Source organism: Ictalurus punctatus, chromosome 9 (genome assembly GCF_001660625.3).
Source record: "Ictalurus punctatus breed USDA103 chromosome 9, Coco_2.0, whole genome shotgun sequence".
In the NCBI taxonomy this organism is placed as follows: Eukaryota; Metazoa; Chordata; class Actinopteri; order Siluriformes; family Ictaluridae; genus Ictalurus; species Ictalurus punctatus.
In genome coordinates this window covers 16,581,608-16,599,467 of record NC_030424.2, presented here as the reverse complement: position 1 = coordinate 16,599,467, position 17,860 = coordinate 16,581,608, and the positions used below count along the sequence as shown (strand labels likewise).

At 39.5% G+C, this 17,860-nt stretch overlaps 1 protein-coding gene across 5 annotated transcripts in view; it reads right to left on the bottom strand.

Moving 5' to 3' along the window:
* Positions 1-17,860, bottom strand: part of ralgapa2 (Ral GTPase activating protein catalytic subunit alpha 2) — a 128,570-nt gene that overhangs the window by 71,886 nt on the left and 38,824 nt on the right. For all 5 annotated transcript variants that reach the window (XM_017476062.3, XM_053682928.1, XM_053682930.1 and 2 more), the window contains exons 4-5: positions 4,020-4,077; positions 967-1,010 (exon numbers count right to left, since the gene is read on the bottom strand). In XM_017476062.3, coding sequence (XP_017331551.1) covers positions 967-1,010; positions 4,020-4,077 — 102 coding nt within the window. The remainder of the gene's footprint in view (positions 1-966; positions 1,011-4,019; positions 4,078-17,860) is intronic.

Here is a 17,860-nt window from a genome sequence, read left to right as displayed (position 1 = left end):
CCAATAAGCAGTATATCTAGTGAGATACTACAATACCTTCACTGATCACTTTATTAGTAACACTATACTATACTTATGCTGGGTAGGGCCTCCCTTTGCTCTCAAAGCAGACTCAGTTCTTCATGGCGTGTGGATTCCACAAGATGTTGGAAACATTATTTTGAGATTCAGGTCCATGTTGATACGATACATTCCCCACACCATTAAACCACCTCCACCAGCCTGGACTGTTGACATAAAGTTGCTGGTTGCTGTCAGTGCCAAGTTCTGACCCCACCATCTGTGTGCCTCATCAGAAATCGAGATTCATCAGACCAGGCTACGTTTTTCCAGTCTTCATCTGTCCAGTTTTGGTGAGCCTGTACCCACTGCAGCCTCAGCTTTCTGATCTTGGCTGATAGAAGTGGAACCTGATGTGGTCTTCTGCTGTGGTATCCCATCCATCTCAAGGTTCAATGTGTTGTGCATTCTGAGATGCTAAGCACAATTGAACAGAGTGGTTATCTGAGTTACTGCAGACTTTCCGTCAGCTCGAACCAGTCTGGCCATTCTCCGTTGACCTCTCTCATCAACCAGGCGTTTCCATCCACAGAACTGTTGCGCACTGAATGTTGCAGCATTATTGCAGCATTCTGAGTAAACTCTATAGACTGTTGTGTGTGAAAATACCAGAAGGTCAGCAGTTATAGAAATACTCAAACTGGCACCAACAATCATGCCACAGTCAAAATCACAGAGATTAAATTTTTTCCCCACACTGTGATGGTTGATGTGAATACTACCCGAAGCTGCTGGACTGTATCTGCATGATTTTATGCACTGCAGTGCTGCCATATGATCAGATAAATGCATGAATGAGTAGGTATACAGGTGTTCCTAATAAAGTGCTCAGTGAGCGTTCATATGCAAGACACATGTGATTTATATCTGTAAGCACGTCAATATTATAATTACAGGTCATCTCACCTTGAAAGAGTTGGCAGTGTGTAAAAGTTTCTTGAGAATAGAACCTGAAATTATATTTAAAAAAAAAGTTCTGTAGTTACTGCAGAATAAATTCAAACGTGTAATAAAAACATGTTTACTGATAAATTTGTCACAAAAATCTGCAATTTTCACACCAATCAGATGAATGTTGCAATGCAATGAGATGCTAATGTGACAACTCACTGTCCTATAGGGGAAACTACTCACTATTCATTAAAATCAATTCCAAGCCTAGAAATATGAATAGTCATAGATATGTTACTGAATCAAAATGTAATAAGAAACACAGAGGCACTGAAACCTCAAAAGAAGAGATATGTGAATTACAATGAAGGAGAAAGCAGCACAGTGGTAAGCATTCTTTCCCTGCACTGTTGATGAGGTGGACAATATTCAGCACTATTCCAAACATTATGCTTATGAAAAAACGATTAACACTATGTTTTCCAGTCTTTTAAAACTGTTTATTTGAAAAGACCTATTAGTTTCATCCATCATATTTCTATCTCTCTCTAAACCATCTGTATCCTAATATGGTCCTGTAACACATACCATGCAGAGGTAATATAAGGACAGCAGGTTTAAGGAAGTGCTTCACCCATCAGTGGGTTTGTGTGAATCTAATAGACCCTTTACAGAAGGCGTCACGCACCTTCCTTTCTGACTCAAAGCAGTGCATAGTTACATCCCCCAGCATAGTGGAACTATGGAGTTTACCCAGTCCCTTCTACATCTGCCAGAAATATGTCTAGATGATGTACAGAGCTGTAATTTTCACTTACGATATGTTCTAAATTGATAAAGGATACAAATTCGTCATTGAGCAGTACCTGTTTAATTATGAAGCTTAGCGTTTTTGTATTGAGTTTGGATAACAGCAGTTATTAGCTTTCTCTTCTGCAAACAGAAAGTCTTTAAGTGCTTATTCTTATGATTGTAGCTATATTGTTAGCTATAGATTGCATATTGTTGGATAAAAGTCAGTAACATATTACCTTAGCTTATCTTAGGATCTTAGCAGGTTTAAAGCAAAAAATAAATAAAGAAAGAAATAAATCATAATGAAACACACTCACTTTTTGTTGCAATCGAGCAAAATCCCAGTGCAGCTCCTATATTTGGTGAAGTGTCCGGCACCGAGCCGGACACTTCACCCAGGAAACACAGAGGCCACGGCCGAAGAGCTGCGGTCCGGCTCACGGTCACCATCGAACATATAGTGAATGACATCCTGATGGTGACACTGAGATAGGAGCTACACCGGGATTTTGCTTAATCTCAACAAAATGTGAGTGTTTTTCATTATTATTATTTTGCTTTAAAAGCGCTAAGGCGTTAATTGGTGCTTGTGCTTTTGCCGCAGGTAGACAGCCGAGCACACACTGCTTCGCCTTCATCTCATAAGATGTGATGCATATATGCACTGGTGAAGTTTATATAAGTTTGCTACAGAATTTTTCATTTTAGCAGCAAAAAACTGCTTTGTTGTCAAAAGTGGAATGTTAGTTGCACCACCATGGATAAACGTATACACTGCTTTGCTGAAAGGCGGATGTTTTTGGACGTCATTGTGAAAAGGGTCTATAGGAGGATCATCACTGAAATGAGCTACACTAAGCCCACAGGGCAAGCGACTGCATCAGTCCCCGCCTAAGTGCTTTAACAGAGACACTGACACGGAGAGGAGGACTCTAATTGAGCTTCTTGCCTCCTGCTAGAGAAACTGAAACCAAGTGACGCATAATTCAATCAGCTATCTGCATTTCAATCCATGCTTCTCATTTGCATTTCTCATTTACTCACCTCTCTTGTACACCGGTTAATTATTTGCTCTCACAAACCAAGTGTTAGGCTTAAGCCCGATTACACACATAATAATGTTCCTCAACATCTCAGATCTACAGCTGATTATTCAATCGGAAGAAACACTAAGATGTGAAACTAATGATGGCATACTATTAGTAATAATACAATGAATACTTTATTTACTTCGTTAATTCAAAAACGTTGGCAGTAAACCAGTCAGATGTCGCTGTTATGGAATTCCAGAAAACAGCCAAAATGATGAAAAATCTGTTTTCTGTGAAGTTTTTCTGCCAGTAGTATGCTCTTACATTTCTACTAAGGGTGCGAATCTCCCTCTTTCAGATGATATTATGCTCATCTTGATGCATAGTATACAGGTGCATCAAAAAAAATTTATATCGTGGATATTATATAACCCCCCCCGTAATTTAATTCAAAAAGTGTAAATTTCATATATTCTAGATTCATTACACATAAAGTAAAATATTTCAAACCTTTGCAGATGTGTTGAGTTAATTAGCTGATTAGAGCTCTTCTCAGTTCGACATTTCTATATTATAAATTATTTATTCTAATATTTTGAGACACTGGATTTTTTTTTTATTTCCATGAGCTGTAAGCCGTAATTATCAAGATTTAAAAAAAAAAAAAAAAAAAAGGCTTGAAATCTTTCACTTCATATGTAATGAATCTAGAATATATGAAAGTTCCACTTTTTGGAATTACGGAAAAAATTTCCACGATATTCTAAAAAAATTTTAAATGCATCTGTACAATACAAAATACTACAGTTATACAAGTAATGATTAATACACTGCATCTGATTTGTTTCAGCACCAATGCAATTTTGACTCTGATTCAGTTCTGCTAAATTTATGTTTTTCAACATAGGAAAGTCTTCAGGACAGAGCAGTTGTTGGATAACCTCTAGCCATTTTTTTTTGTCATCTTGTTAAGGAGAGAGAGAGAGAGAGAGAGAGAGAGAGAGAGAGAGAGAGAGAGAGAGAGAGAAGAGTCTGGTAAAGGGAGTAACAGTTCATACTGTAGCTGCTACCATGTAAGTGACAACAGGATCTTATATTCTTGGTGTATTTATAACAGTATTTCACATATAGAAATACTTTTGCAAGGTTTCCTGCTGAGCTTTTTTTTTAAACAAATGTAGTATAGCACAACAAGGATCAGTTAGCTGCTTCAGAGTGAAAAGGCATTTTTATGGCACCTACCTATACTGTGGAACTGCCATCGACTGTTGATTTTCTCTGGTAGCAGTTGAAGTATTTTCTGCAAGAAGTCACAATTCACAATGTTAGCGCTTAAAAAAAGTGAAAACCCCAATATCCAGCAGCTTTGTGTAGAACCTTGGAACAAATTTTTCCCAATCCTAAAACGGTGCTCAGTTTAAACCTAGCTACAACATCAGAGACACAATACTGCTGTCATCACTTCATCTATTGACTGAATGACAGCATCTTCCCCTTTTGACACCGCATCATTATGGCAAATTCAAAGGGTCTACAGAGAGACTAAGTGCCTGGAGAGCTTGGGAATCAAGCAGGGTAATGACATTTGCAGCACTGTTTTCTGGGTAACGACAGCATGGCGGTCTACTACAGGCTTATCGAGTCTGAACAACAGCAACAAAATAATATTAAAGGATCAAGAAGAACAAATTATGGCACCCTTCCACCATCAAGAATTCTGCACAGCATTTTTGCTGTGGAAGTGGAAGTGAGTACAAGCCCCCCACCCCCTCGCCCGTCTCCACAGTCTCAGGCGAGATGTGACAGGCATCAATCAGCACCTCAGCATCACAGTCTCAGTGTGTCAAGCTCATTTACTGCCTAGTCTGATCTGAGGCGTGATGACACATGAGCCGTGGCGCATTGTAGCACGTAGTTATTGATCCTCTGTGTGTGCTTGTGTGTGTGGAGGACAGTTCAGGATTAGCGCCTGTCCTTGCCTTTTAAGAAGCAGTCGCATTATTAGAGGTGATATCTCTCGAGGAGGTTCGGTTAAAGCCTGTGCACTGGGAGTCCACAACAGAAGACGAAGGTTTCGGTAATGCTTCACTCGCTCTCACGACGCTGGCAGAAAGCGGTCCCCTGCAGAGACGCACTGGCTGCTGAGACAGTGGATGTGAGACGTGGGGGAGAGCCCTGGAGTGGCCATGCGGCTCTGGTTGCCAGAGTCCGCTCTAATCTGCCACGGCTCTCCAGGCATAAGGCTGGAGAATTACAGCGGGCTGTGCCTCGCCTGCCTCTGCATTTACATGATCCGCACTCGGCTTTCCTGCCACATGGCGCGCATGACTGAGAATACAGAAGCTCCAAAACACTCTCCTAGCAGGGATTTAGAGCAGCGCATCCACAAAGTACTTCCAGAACTTTTACAGCCCTGGAGAATAAGCAGCACCTTGCTAACATGTGAGGATTTGTATTAGGATTAGTCAGAATCTAGCATAATGTTTTGAGAGGAAATTGTTTCATTGTTTAAAAAGAACTATTTCTGTTAGATAAATATTCTGGAGTTATCTGCAGTTATTAGAAAAGACGTTAGAGGACACGCACAAAGAGAGTAGCTGATAAAATTGCTTCCCTTGAACGTTTCTACTTGAATGCAAAAACAGAAAACTAAGATAAGGGTTTTTAAGCTAGGAAATACGTGGCTCGCCATAAGATGAAGCAATGTATCAAATAAACTCCTAATCTCCTATAATCATCTCCATAACCATAAATTTAGGAAAGAACAAACCGTAAATTCATGATTCATTTACTAGCCCACAGAACAAGTAAAAACTCCAGTCTACTTGCCAAGTCTCATGTTTTTATTGCCCAGAAACCTAATAAACTGGGCTAAAAATATTATGATATATGATGTAATCACCTAGAACCAATTGTCCAAAAAAGACAGGAAAATAAGCATTTCCACCCTTTCAGATTTCATGCTGTTTCATCCGTCAATCATGCTGTTTCTGACTGTTTTTGGATGAAATATTACAGTTAACTGATGTTATCTACACTCATCGAGCCCTTTATTAAAACAACTACACAGTACACCTACACATTCAGGCAATTATCTAAATCAGCCAATTGTCTAAATCAGCAGCAGTGCAATGCATAAAATCATGCAGATATGGGCCTGCAGCTTTTGGTAATGTTCACATCAACCTTCAGAACGAGGAAAGAATATGATCTCAGTGATTTGGACCGCGGCATGATTGTTGGTGACAGACAGACTGGACTGAGTATTTCTAACTGCAGATCTCCTGGAATTTTCACACAAAAATAATCTCTAGAGTTTAGTTTACTCCGAAAAAAATAAAATACAGAAAAAAACATCCCATGAGACGCAGTTCTGTGGACGGAAATGCCTTGTTGATGAGAGAGGTCAGTGGAGAATGGCCAGACTGGTTCAAACTGACAGAAAGGCTACAGTAACTCAGATAAGAACTCTGTACAATTGTGCTGTGCAGAAAAGCATCTCAGAATGCACAACATGCCAAACCTTGAGGTATCCAGTATTAGTATAGTATTCCTAATAAAGTGCTCGGTGAGTGTATATACTTGTCTAATGTTAGCCAAGTTGAACATACTCTGAAATTTTATTTCACATTAACAAACTCAAAACAGAACTCGTTTAAAAGGAAGGGTGAGAGCCTGCATGTGTCAAGAGTGCATGTGATTGGGAGAAGGGGGTGGGGCTTCATAACATCTATGTAAATCATTCCAGATTAATGTGGCTCATCTCCCGTTGTATCGAGGAGAAAAAGACTACACTCTTGGTGTATTTTTGAGTGAAATGAGTGGTCTTGTAATGTAATATGATCAGAATGAACATTATTAGATATTATGGCAGTGTAATATTGTGTAGAGGTGATAATATCACTATACTGCACAAGCCTAATAGCTAGCATAATGTACCCAAAGGAATGACAAGATAGTCAGTTACTCAAGAATATAATTTAAGACTGTGAAAACTACCCAAGCATGATGACTTCTCAAAACAGCAACACGTTGTCAGATAATATTTAGGCTATGAGCTGTGCTGTTTTCTAGATATGTTTTTTTCACTCTGTATGTTCAAAGGCAAGGTCAAAGCATTTTGTATTCATTTTTATTACAGTTTTATGCTGCATTTGACAGTATTTAACTTGGTTTCGTCAGCATTTCCACATTCCTGCCTGTTCCATATTCTGAACATTGTCTGTTATTCATACAAACGAATTAATCCATCTAGTAAAAACAGCTCTTACTGATGACCATGTTATCGTTTGATATACTTTACCGGGCGGTGGGTTTCAGGACCGAGTAGTGTGCAATACAGTCATCACCAAACGTCACAACACCAATAACTACGAATCAACTGGAGCATTTTAACTTCAGCCTACTGAAGTTATTTGTCTGCTGTGCCAGTGAAGTTAAGATGTGACACGCTTACTTTAAAACTACTTGAAAAGGAACAAAAAGCAAGAAATTTGATTTACTCAGCTTCAGCCCTAGACGCCACTGTCCTGCAGAGTTTTAACCTTCCACCTCATCTAACACACCTGATCACCAGAAAAACCTGAAGCTGTGCTGGGCAATGTGCCTCAGTAACCGCTGTTGAGGTCGTCTGTAACATTATATGCATACAGAGTTTTCAAAGCAGCTCTGCAGTACTTACTCAGTCCAGAGGATGGCAGCGGCACATCACAGTTACTCCTTATCCATCCCTAATCCTCTTAACATCCTGAGCGCTGAATCTAATCGTTGATCTCAGAATAGACTTTAGTCCTGGACTCCCAAGTGCTGTCATGTGACTACAGACCACTGAAAAATGGCATGTCCCTTTATAACCTCCAATAAATTATCCAAGGGAATGATGCCTGGCTGTGTGGCATGACCATGTGAAATATTTCAGTGTGTAATTTATAATGAGCTGGTTTGTATTTATAACTGAGAGAAAGTGACAGACATAAAATATTACACTTTCAAACTTGCTTCTCTATAAAATATATTTTCATGTCAGTTTGTGAAAGATCTAATTTCAAACTTAAATTCTGAAATGATTCTGCATCATTTTAAAGGGCGAAATGCACTAACAATTTTTCATGGAAAACCATCAACAAAATGGGGAAAAAAGCACACAAAGTAACCAAGTCTTCCTGCAAACGAGCAAGAAATGTCATCAAATTATGACTATGTGCAAGGTAAATTCTATTCACAGTCAATGTATCTGACAGAGGAAAGCTAGCTACTGATGGCAGACGTTCATACAGCTCCATGTTCTTTTATTCATGGCCAATTTGGGCTGGTTACAAAGCGGACTGTTTTAATGGCCTGCTGAAGTCGAGACTGAACATCGATCACAACCAATATGTCTTTGAACCAGCGTACAAAGAAAATTGGCAAATAATAAAAACCATTGCCCATGTCTGCCCATGAGTTCATTTCCTAATTTAGTACAGTAGTGCTCTGAGCAAGCATACATTAGCTCATAGGGAAATTATTGGCTATACCTAATTCATGCTCATGCACTACTGCCTGTTGGTACTTTATTAGACTCAGCCCCTTAAACCATGCACATCAGACTTGAAAATAAATGTCATCAGGCATTCTGGAGCCTAGATAGGGTCATGTGCTGAGAGAGATGTCAGTAGGGTACAGGGGGAGGAGGGTTGAGGAAGTGTGTCCTGTTTTCCTGACTTGGTGTCCATGCTGAATCATCATCATGTTGGTCAAAGAGCACAGCGGTGAAATATATAGCGGTGATTAATGTTTCCCACAGATATTAAATATACCCTGGTGGAACTCTAGTTGAGTTGGGTGTGGTTGATCTAGTACATCATAATAATAATAATAATCATAATAACAACAACAACTGCTGTTGCAGTTTTTTGTTGCTTGTGTTCTTCTTTATTTCATTAATCCAGAAGGATATGTCTCACAGCCTTTGCTTGTCAGCCTTAACAACATTAATCTAGCTCGAGGATCGCAAAACAGAATCAGAGCTGCCTTGTTAGACCAATACATCCATGACAAAGTCTCTGTAAAATTCCTAGTAAGACATCTTGGCTCTCACACAGGAGTTAAAAAAAGAAAAGTTTTCAGCTCCAACAAGTAAGCAGAACAAGCAAGAGGCTCCTCACTAACTGCTTAGCTTAGTGTAGCTTAATTATAACTAAGCATTATAACTAAAACTCAGCGTTGTTACAGTGCTTGAAGTGGAAAAAAAAAGTGCCAGTACTCCCTTTATTCAAGTTGGTGTATTACATTCTGAATTTCTACAGTGAATAAAAGATACTAGGAGATATCGCTGATGCTCACAAAATAAATTTATTTACTCAAAGGGACAACCATTCACCAAACTATAAATTTCATCACATATATTAATAATATATAATAACTTACCCTTGCAATATCTATATTTCACTGCAATATTGTAATACTATGACAATTCAATATCTGTATGATACAGTGTACTATTAGTTTTATTATTATATTACGCATGTGTGTGTTAATCGGAAATTTCTTGCATGTAAACACCGTATTCAGAAAATACACTGAAAGGAGATAGATGCGCATGTTCAGTGCACAAGGAATTGTGAGTGCTAACAAATGCTTAGCTGTAGGCTAGGTATTTAGGAATTGCAACTCAAGCACACTTACTACAACAACCATATATACAGGAATATTCCGATGACTGTACGCATATAAACATCGTATTCAGAATATGGCTGCAACCTGAATACAGACTCAGACATATTCATAACAGAATATGATGTGCATGTAAATGTAGTCATTCTCTGACTCACATGTTCTCTTTGTGTCCTTTTGGAGCCAGGCCAACATTATTCACATTAACGTTACTTAGCATTAAATGTTACGCTTCTTAGACTAGCATTAATGTTACGTTACATAACGATAGACAGGGGCAGACAGTGATATGGGTCCCAAACACATCAGGTGTTTTGGCCAGAAAGGAGGGTCATCATTCCTCAACACTGCTTGTGTGCTGTTTGTGTTGTTCCTGGGCTACACTCACCGATACATTGTTGTTTTCTGGGGCCGGGCGAGAGGTAGAATTCATCCCTGTGTCTGGCGGGACAGGGGCTTATGCAGCTGCTGTTTGAGCAGTGCTGACTGTGCTGGCAGACAACGGTGGAGTTTGTGTGAAAAAAGAGGAGACTTTGGGAAGTTTGGCTACATTCTTTTGTGTCACTTCTTTTTTCCTCCTTTTTTCTGCTCCGCTGTGTTTCATTGTTAGATTATTTCCTTGCAACTTTAACTTCAACTCCCCTCTTCAGCTAATGTGCTACTCATGCTCTACTGACTCCGTTCTATTTTTCTCTAACTCTGGCCGGTATCGAGCTGCTTGCACATGTGCTGTACTAATGAAATGGTCCACTCTAATCCATGTTGGGAGCAACACATTCGTGCAGATGTAACTATAAAGTTAAAACTTTGATGGTGATATCCTGACCAAACAAAATTAACGTTATACATGATTAACAGGCTTCTGGATATGTGATGGCCCCTCTGATTCCCTGGGGCCCCAAGCAGCCACTTTCCTCGCTTATAGGTTAAGTCCACCCCTGACAGTAGACTAGCATTAACTTTACTTATCCTGAGCCTTTGTGTTTTATTTTTTTCCTGAGACTTGTAGAGAGAATGGGAACAGGTGAGTGTCACGTAGTGCCCCCTGCGTAATGTAGTTTATGTAGGGTAATTATGGTAATAATGTAGGTAATAATTCTCCTTGTCCCTCTCTCTCCTTGTCGGTCGAAGCAGGAAGTGTCACAGGAAGCAGTGTCCCTTGAGCTGACGCTATTTTCTACTAATCTCTATACTTTAAAATGATCTTTTTTTTTACCTTACGTTATTTTTTTTACCTTTACAACGTTTACAAATATCACTGATACTACTTTAGAAAAAACAATCGTAACGTTGTGCTTTCGCAAAGTTTTATTGGTTCTTACAAAGATCCGCGACTAGCTTGTAGCCTACTAGCATCACCTTACCACTAGCCTTGTTTACATTTCACATTTAATTCATTTACCGCTGTTTTTCAAAGCAAATATGTCGGTTGTAACTCGCTCGAGCTACATATGGTGCTGCTGGAACTGGAGGATGTGGAGAAAGAGATCCGCAACCTACTCGACAAGCAGGCCCAGCTGCTGGAGCTAAGAACCGTGCTGGAAACATCTTGTGCTTCTACCTACACATCCAAGGTAAGCATGCAGAGTGGTATTACCACTCCCAGCCCCTCTAGGCCGTGTGTTTCTCTGTGCAGGGACTGTGCACCCAAGACTTAACCAGCCGAGGTCTCCTTCATGCCAGCGCCAACTCACCACAGACCTTGGGTGCACCACCAGGGAAAGGCGAGAGCCATACCCCGGGCAAAGGCCTCTCAACCTCCAGTGTTCGAGATCCCAACCAGGAACCGCTTCGCCCCTCTCCGGCAGACCAGACCAAACACTGTGATCGTTGGGGACTCCATTGTGCGAAACATTTGCGTCACTTCAATAAAGGGTAGGGTTTACACACATTGTTTTTCTGGTGCTCGTGTCCTTGATGTCGCTGGGCAGGTACCTGGGATCCTGAAGAAGGACGAGCGCACTGGAGCGGTCGTGCTGCACACGGGGGCAAATGACATCAGCCTGCGGCAGACGGAGGTTCTGAAGAGGGACTTCACTAGCCTGATCGAGATGGTATGAGGCAGATCACCCACCACGAAGATCATCGTCTCTGGACCTCTTCCCAAAAACAGACATGGAGCTGAAAAGTTCAGTAGACTTCTTGCTTTGAATGACTGGTTAGTTTCTTGGTGTAATGAACAAAATCTGCTGTTTGTTAATAACTGGAATCTGTTCTGGGAGCGTCCTAGGTTGTTTCGTCCTGATGGCCTGCACCCCAGCAGCCTTGGAGCGGAACTGTTGTCAGACAACATCTCCAAGGCACTACACACCAAGTGACTGCCTACCGTAAGTACATCTTCCTACAATAACAACATTCATCAAAAGCAATGTTCAATTAATAGTTCAACACTTGTAGTACATACTATAGAGACTGTGTCTGTTCCCAGAGCTACATTTCGGAAAGCTTGTTTTAGTAACCTAATTAACATAAAATTAGATCACACTGAATGCACATCCAGCACCTTTAATCTGAAGCTAGGACTATTAAACATTAGATCTCTCACGTCTACGGCTCTTATTGTTAACAAAATCATTACTTATAGGACAGTAATTTAATGTGTTTAACGGAAACTTGGATTAAACCAAACGAGTACATAGTATTAAATGAAGCCAGTCCTCCTGGATAGTTATGTACATCAGCCTCGTTCAACTAGTAGAGGAGGAGGTGTTGTCTCATCCATAGTCAAAATCTATGTCATAAATTAAATTCTTTTGAAATTCTTTATACCAGTATAACTTATGTAGCCACAAAAACTAACTCAATTCCTCTAATTATTATTTACATACCTCCAGGGCCATATACTGAATTTCTTAGTGAATTTTCAGACTTTATCTCAAACCTGGTTGTTTCTGTAGATAAAGCATTAATCGTCTGTGATTTTAATATTAATTTTGATAACCCGAAAGACCCTCTGAGAACAGCGGTTGTGTCCATCTTAGATTCAGTAGGGATTAATCAGAACGTAATCGGGCCTACTCATAATGGTGGTCACACTCTTGACCTCATACTAACATACGGATTAAATATAGAAAATATTGTAATTTTTCCACAGTCTGAAGTTGTCTCAGACCATTATCTTATTTCGTTCATAATACGTATTGATCATAATATTTCCACCTCGCCCCGCTACCGCGTAAAACGTACTTTACTCAAAAGAAAATTAATTAGAGAGAAAAAACTAGCACCCTGGTATAACGATCAAACGCATACCTTAAAACAGGCCACTCGTCAATTAGAACGTAAATGGCGTCAAACCAAATTGGTAAAATTTCAAACAGCATGGAAGGAGAGCCTACTGAACTATACAAAATCTCTTAGCGATGCTAGAAAAGTCTATCTCTCCACCTTAATAGGCGATAACAAAAACAATTCGAGATTTCTATTCAACACAGTAGCAAAATGAACTAGGAATAAAACCACTGCAGAAAGAAGCACACAATCATTACACAGCAGTGAAGATTTCATGAAATTTTTCATTGGTAAAGTTGAAAATATTAGATGTGAAATTCAGGCTATTAAATTAAAACCAGACAGTATTATAATGAACCCTATAGATGATAATATAGCAATATCAGATCAATGTTTAGAATGTTTTACTCCCCTTAGAGAGAACGAACTAGCTACATTAATCTCTTCAGCAAATTCATCAACTTGCATACTCGATCCTGTACCTACATGTTTCTTTAAACAGATTTGTCCTGGAGTAATTGAACTGCTTTTAAATATAATCAATTCTTCCCTTAGCACTGGCTATGTATCTAAATCACTTAAATTAGCAGTTATCAAACCCCTGATTAAAAAACCTGACCTTGACCCCTCTCAACTGTCCAGCTATAGACCTATATCAAATCTCCCCTTCACCTCCAAGATCTTAGAAAAGGTTGTAGCACAGCAGCTATGCTCGTACTTGCATAGGAATAACATTCATGATATGTATCAGTCAGGATTTAGACCTCATCACAGCACAGAGACAGTGTTAGTTAAAGTGGTAAACGACCTACTACTGGCCTCTGATCAGGCTTGTGTCTCGCTGCTTGTGTTACTTGACCTTAGTGCAGTTTTTGATACTATAGATCACACTATTCTACTTGATAGATTAGAAAATGTGGTTGGCATTAAGGGAACAGTCCTCTCCTGGCTCAGGTCTTATTTGACCATTCGTTATCTGTTCGTAGATGTAAATGGAGACTTCTCCACGCATACCGAGGTTAATTTTGGTGTTCCACAAGGTTCTGTTTTAGGCCCACTGTTTTTTACTTTATATATGCTACCTCTAGGTCAAATTATTTGTAAACATGGAATTAGCCTCCACTGTTATGCTGATGATACACAGCTGTATGTTTCAGTGAAGCCAGAGGACAGACAGCATCTTAATAAAGTTGAAGAATGTGTAAAGGACATTAGATGTTGGATGCTAACTAACTTCCTTTTACTTAATTCTGATAAGACAGAAATACTTGTATTAGGATCACATGTAGCTAGAAGTAAGCTTTCAGATCACACAGTAACTCTGGATGGACTTTCTGTTACGTCATGTACAGCAGTAAAAGACCTTGGAGTGATCACGGACTCCAATCTAGCATTTGATACTCATGTAGATAATATAACTAGGATAGCCTTCTTTCATCTCAGAAATATTTCTAAGATAAGAAATATATTGTCACTACATGATGCAGAAATATTAGTTCATGCTTTCGTCACCTCGAGACTAGATTACTGTAATGCCTTACTGTCTGGATGTTCCAGTAGGTGCATAAACAAACTACAGTTAGTCCAGAATGTAGCTGCTAGTGTCCTAACTAGAACCAGAAGATACGACCACATCACCCTGATCTTATCAACACTGCATTGGCTCCCAGTGAAATCTCGCAGTGATTATAAAATACTATTATTAACTTATAAAGCACTAAACGGTCTCGTGCCACAGTATCTAAGCGACCTTTTGGTTTTCTATGATCCACCAAGCCTACTTAGATCAAAAGATGCAGGCTATTTGACGGTACCTCAAATAGCGAAGGCTACAGCAGGGGGAAGAGCTTTCTCTTATAGACCCCACAGTTATGGAATAGCCTTCCAATTAGTGTTCGGGACTCAGACACAGTCTCAGTGTTTAAGTCTAGGCTTAAAACGTATTTGTTTACTCAAGCCTACCCTGAATAGACTTTCAGTTAGGCTAAGCACAGTCCTAATAATCTCTTCTCTCCCTCTCTCTTTATGTCGAGCCACATATGATTTTATGGAGATACTAGAGATCCGGATCCTTTCTGCTCTCCGGACCTGCCTGATCCTTTTTGGATGCCTCTGGATGGAGCTCTCATCTACTCCAATTCCCGATTGCTGGGACTATGGCTGCTTCTAAGGACAAACAGACATAATATAAAACCATAATGAACTTTTTTACACTATCTGTTGTTACCCAGATGAGGATGGTTTCCCTTCTGAGTCTGGTTCCTCTCAAGGTTTCTTCCTCTTAACATCTTAGGGAGTTTTTCATTGCCACCGGCTTGCTCAATTGGGATTAATCCACACACTTAAAATCTGTATACCGTGTTTTATGTGTTTCTGCAAAGCTGCTTGGAGAATGTCTATTGTAAAAAGTGCAATACAAATAAATAAATTGAATTGAAATTGAATTAATTATGAATTGCCTACAGCCACTGCGTGCTGTGTACCGGTGAATACCAGCCCGCTACATGCATTGGTCACATATCACTGGCAACAACAAACTGATACTGAATTGAATAAACTGTAATCCAGTCATTACTCCTTCTCCCACTCTTTTGCTCATGCCTCCACTACTACCGACACCTTCAGTCCAACACATTGGTCACCTCACAGACACTCATGGACACTCATGGACAATCTCTTCACGTTTCTGTCACTTTGGGTATGGTGCAATATTTCAAAGGGTACTATTACCACTTTACTGTCGCTAACAACTCAGGCCAGTCTCTGTGAAATATATTGATCATATTTATTACACACTACATATACTACATCATCTAAATGTATTGTCATTTTTTTTAAATGTTACTTTGTACTGCTGCTTCATCTGCTTATTATACTCTTATGTGTCTATCAATGACTGCTCGGACAACACACATTGCACACAGTTAATATTTATTTGACTACTTTTTGTATTCTTGTTCACATACTGTGACTGTACATATTCAGGTGTCTACAGTTAGGATCTGCACTTATATTTACTGCACTACATATTTACTATGCATACCACCCCCTCCAAAACTATTGGCAAGGTCAATTCATTTGTTTGTGCTATACACCAAAGACATTTGGATTTCAGATCAAAAGACGGATATGAGGACAAGAGTTTCTGATTTCAGCTTTTATTTCCTGGAATGTACATCTAGACGTGTTAAACAACATAAAACATAGAACCTTTTGTATCTGGATTTCTGATTTTGTATCAGAAAAGTATAGAAACACAAGCTTTGAAGTAAATTAAAGTAAATATCACTTAATATTTGGTTGCATATCCCTTGTTTGCAATAACTGCATCAAGCCATAGATTCATGGACATCAGCAAATTGTTTGTTTCTTCTTTTGTGATTGTTTTCCAGGCTTTTACTGCAGACTCTTTCAGTTGTTGTTTGTTTCTGAGGATTTCTCCTTTCAGTCTCGTCTTCAGGAGGTGAAATGCTGCTCTATTGGGTTACGGTCTGGTAATTGACTTGGCCAGTCTAAAAAATTCCACTTTACTTTTTTCAAGTCTTTAGTTGAGTATATATTTAGTTGAATATATATATATATATATATATATATATATATATATATATATATATATATATATATATATATATATATATATATATATATATTTATTTATTTATTTATTTCAGTTGAGTACATAGCCTACTAGTCCAGGCTCTTATCTCAAAACTGTACTACTGCAACTCACTACTTTCGGGCCTCCCAGCCAGCTCCATGTCACACCCCTCCTCATCTCCCTCCACTGGCTTCCTGTAGCCGCCCGCATCAAATTCAAGGCCGTCATGCTCACCTACAAGAACTTGTCTAGATCAGCACCCTCCTACCTCAACTCTCTCCTGAAGTTTTACGTTCCCTCATGCAATCTGCGATCGATTAGCGACTGACACTTAGTAGTTCCTACTTAGTGTGGCTCAAGGTCCCTTTCCAGAACCTTCAATCCAATTGTTCCTCAGTGGTGGAATGAACTTCCAACCTCAATCTGGACCGCAGAATCTCTCACCATGTTCATAAAACAGCTAAAGACCCACCTCCTCCGTGAACACCCAACCAACTCATTAAAAAAAATAAAATTGCATTTACACCTCTACTCTGCATACTTTCCTTCTTCTGGAACTCAATTATAAATCTTGTATGGTAGCACTACTTGTATTGTTCTCTGCTTGATATATCGCTTTGTTTGTAGTTCCTCATTTGTAAGTCGCTTTGGATAAAAGTGTCTGCTAAGTGAATAAATGTAATGTAAATGTGAGTGGGCAGTGTGCTTTAGATCATTGTTTTGATGCATGATGAAGTTCTTCATGATGTTCCAGACAAAATGTTCCTGTAAACTTTCCTCTAAACTATCATTAGTTACATCATCAATAAAGATTAGTGAACCCATTCCAGAGCCCAAGCCATGACACTACCTCCACCATGTTTCATAGATGAGCTTGTGTGTGTTGGATTACGAGCAGTTCCTTTCTTTCTCCACACTTTGTCATTTCCATCACTTTGGTAGAGGTTAATCTTGGTTCCAGAACCTTTGTGACTCATTTCGGGGTGGCTGTGGCTCAGGTGGTAGAGTGGGTTGTCTACTAATTGTCAGGTTGGCGGTTCAATTCCCGGCCCACATAATTCCACATGCCGAAGTGTCCTTGGGCAAGACAATGAACCCCAAGTTGCTCCCGATGGCAAGTTAGCGCCTCGCATCGCAGCTCTGCTACCACTGGTGTGTGAGTGTGTGTGTGAATGGGTGAATGAGACACAGTGTAAAGTGCTTAGGAACAAGCGTTAAAAAAGCTCTATATAAGTGCAGACCAGACCATTTACCATCTGTGTATTTCTTTGTGAATTCCAATCTGGCTTTCCAATTCTTACTGTTGATGAGTGGTTTGCATCTTGTGGTATGAGCTCTATATTTCTGCTATTTAGCTATTTGCTATTTAGAGCTATTTATTGTTTAAACAACCAACCCAATCCAACAGGACACACCTGGGTAACAAGATACACCTGTCAGTCACATGTTCCATTATTTTTACATGCCTACAAATTGGGTGGTCTGCTATAAAATGTGTTATGTTCTATGTCGTTTAACACATCTACATGTCGTTTAACACGTCGTTTAACCCCCCACCCCCTGCCACACACTTTCTTCTTCTCCTTCCCCCTCATCTTCT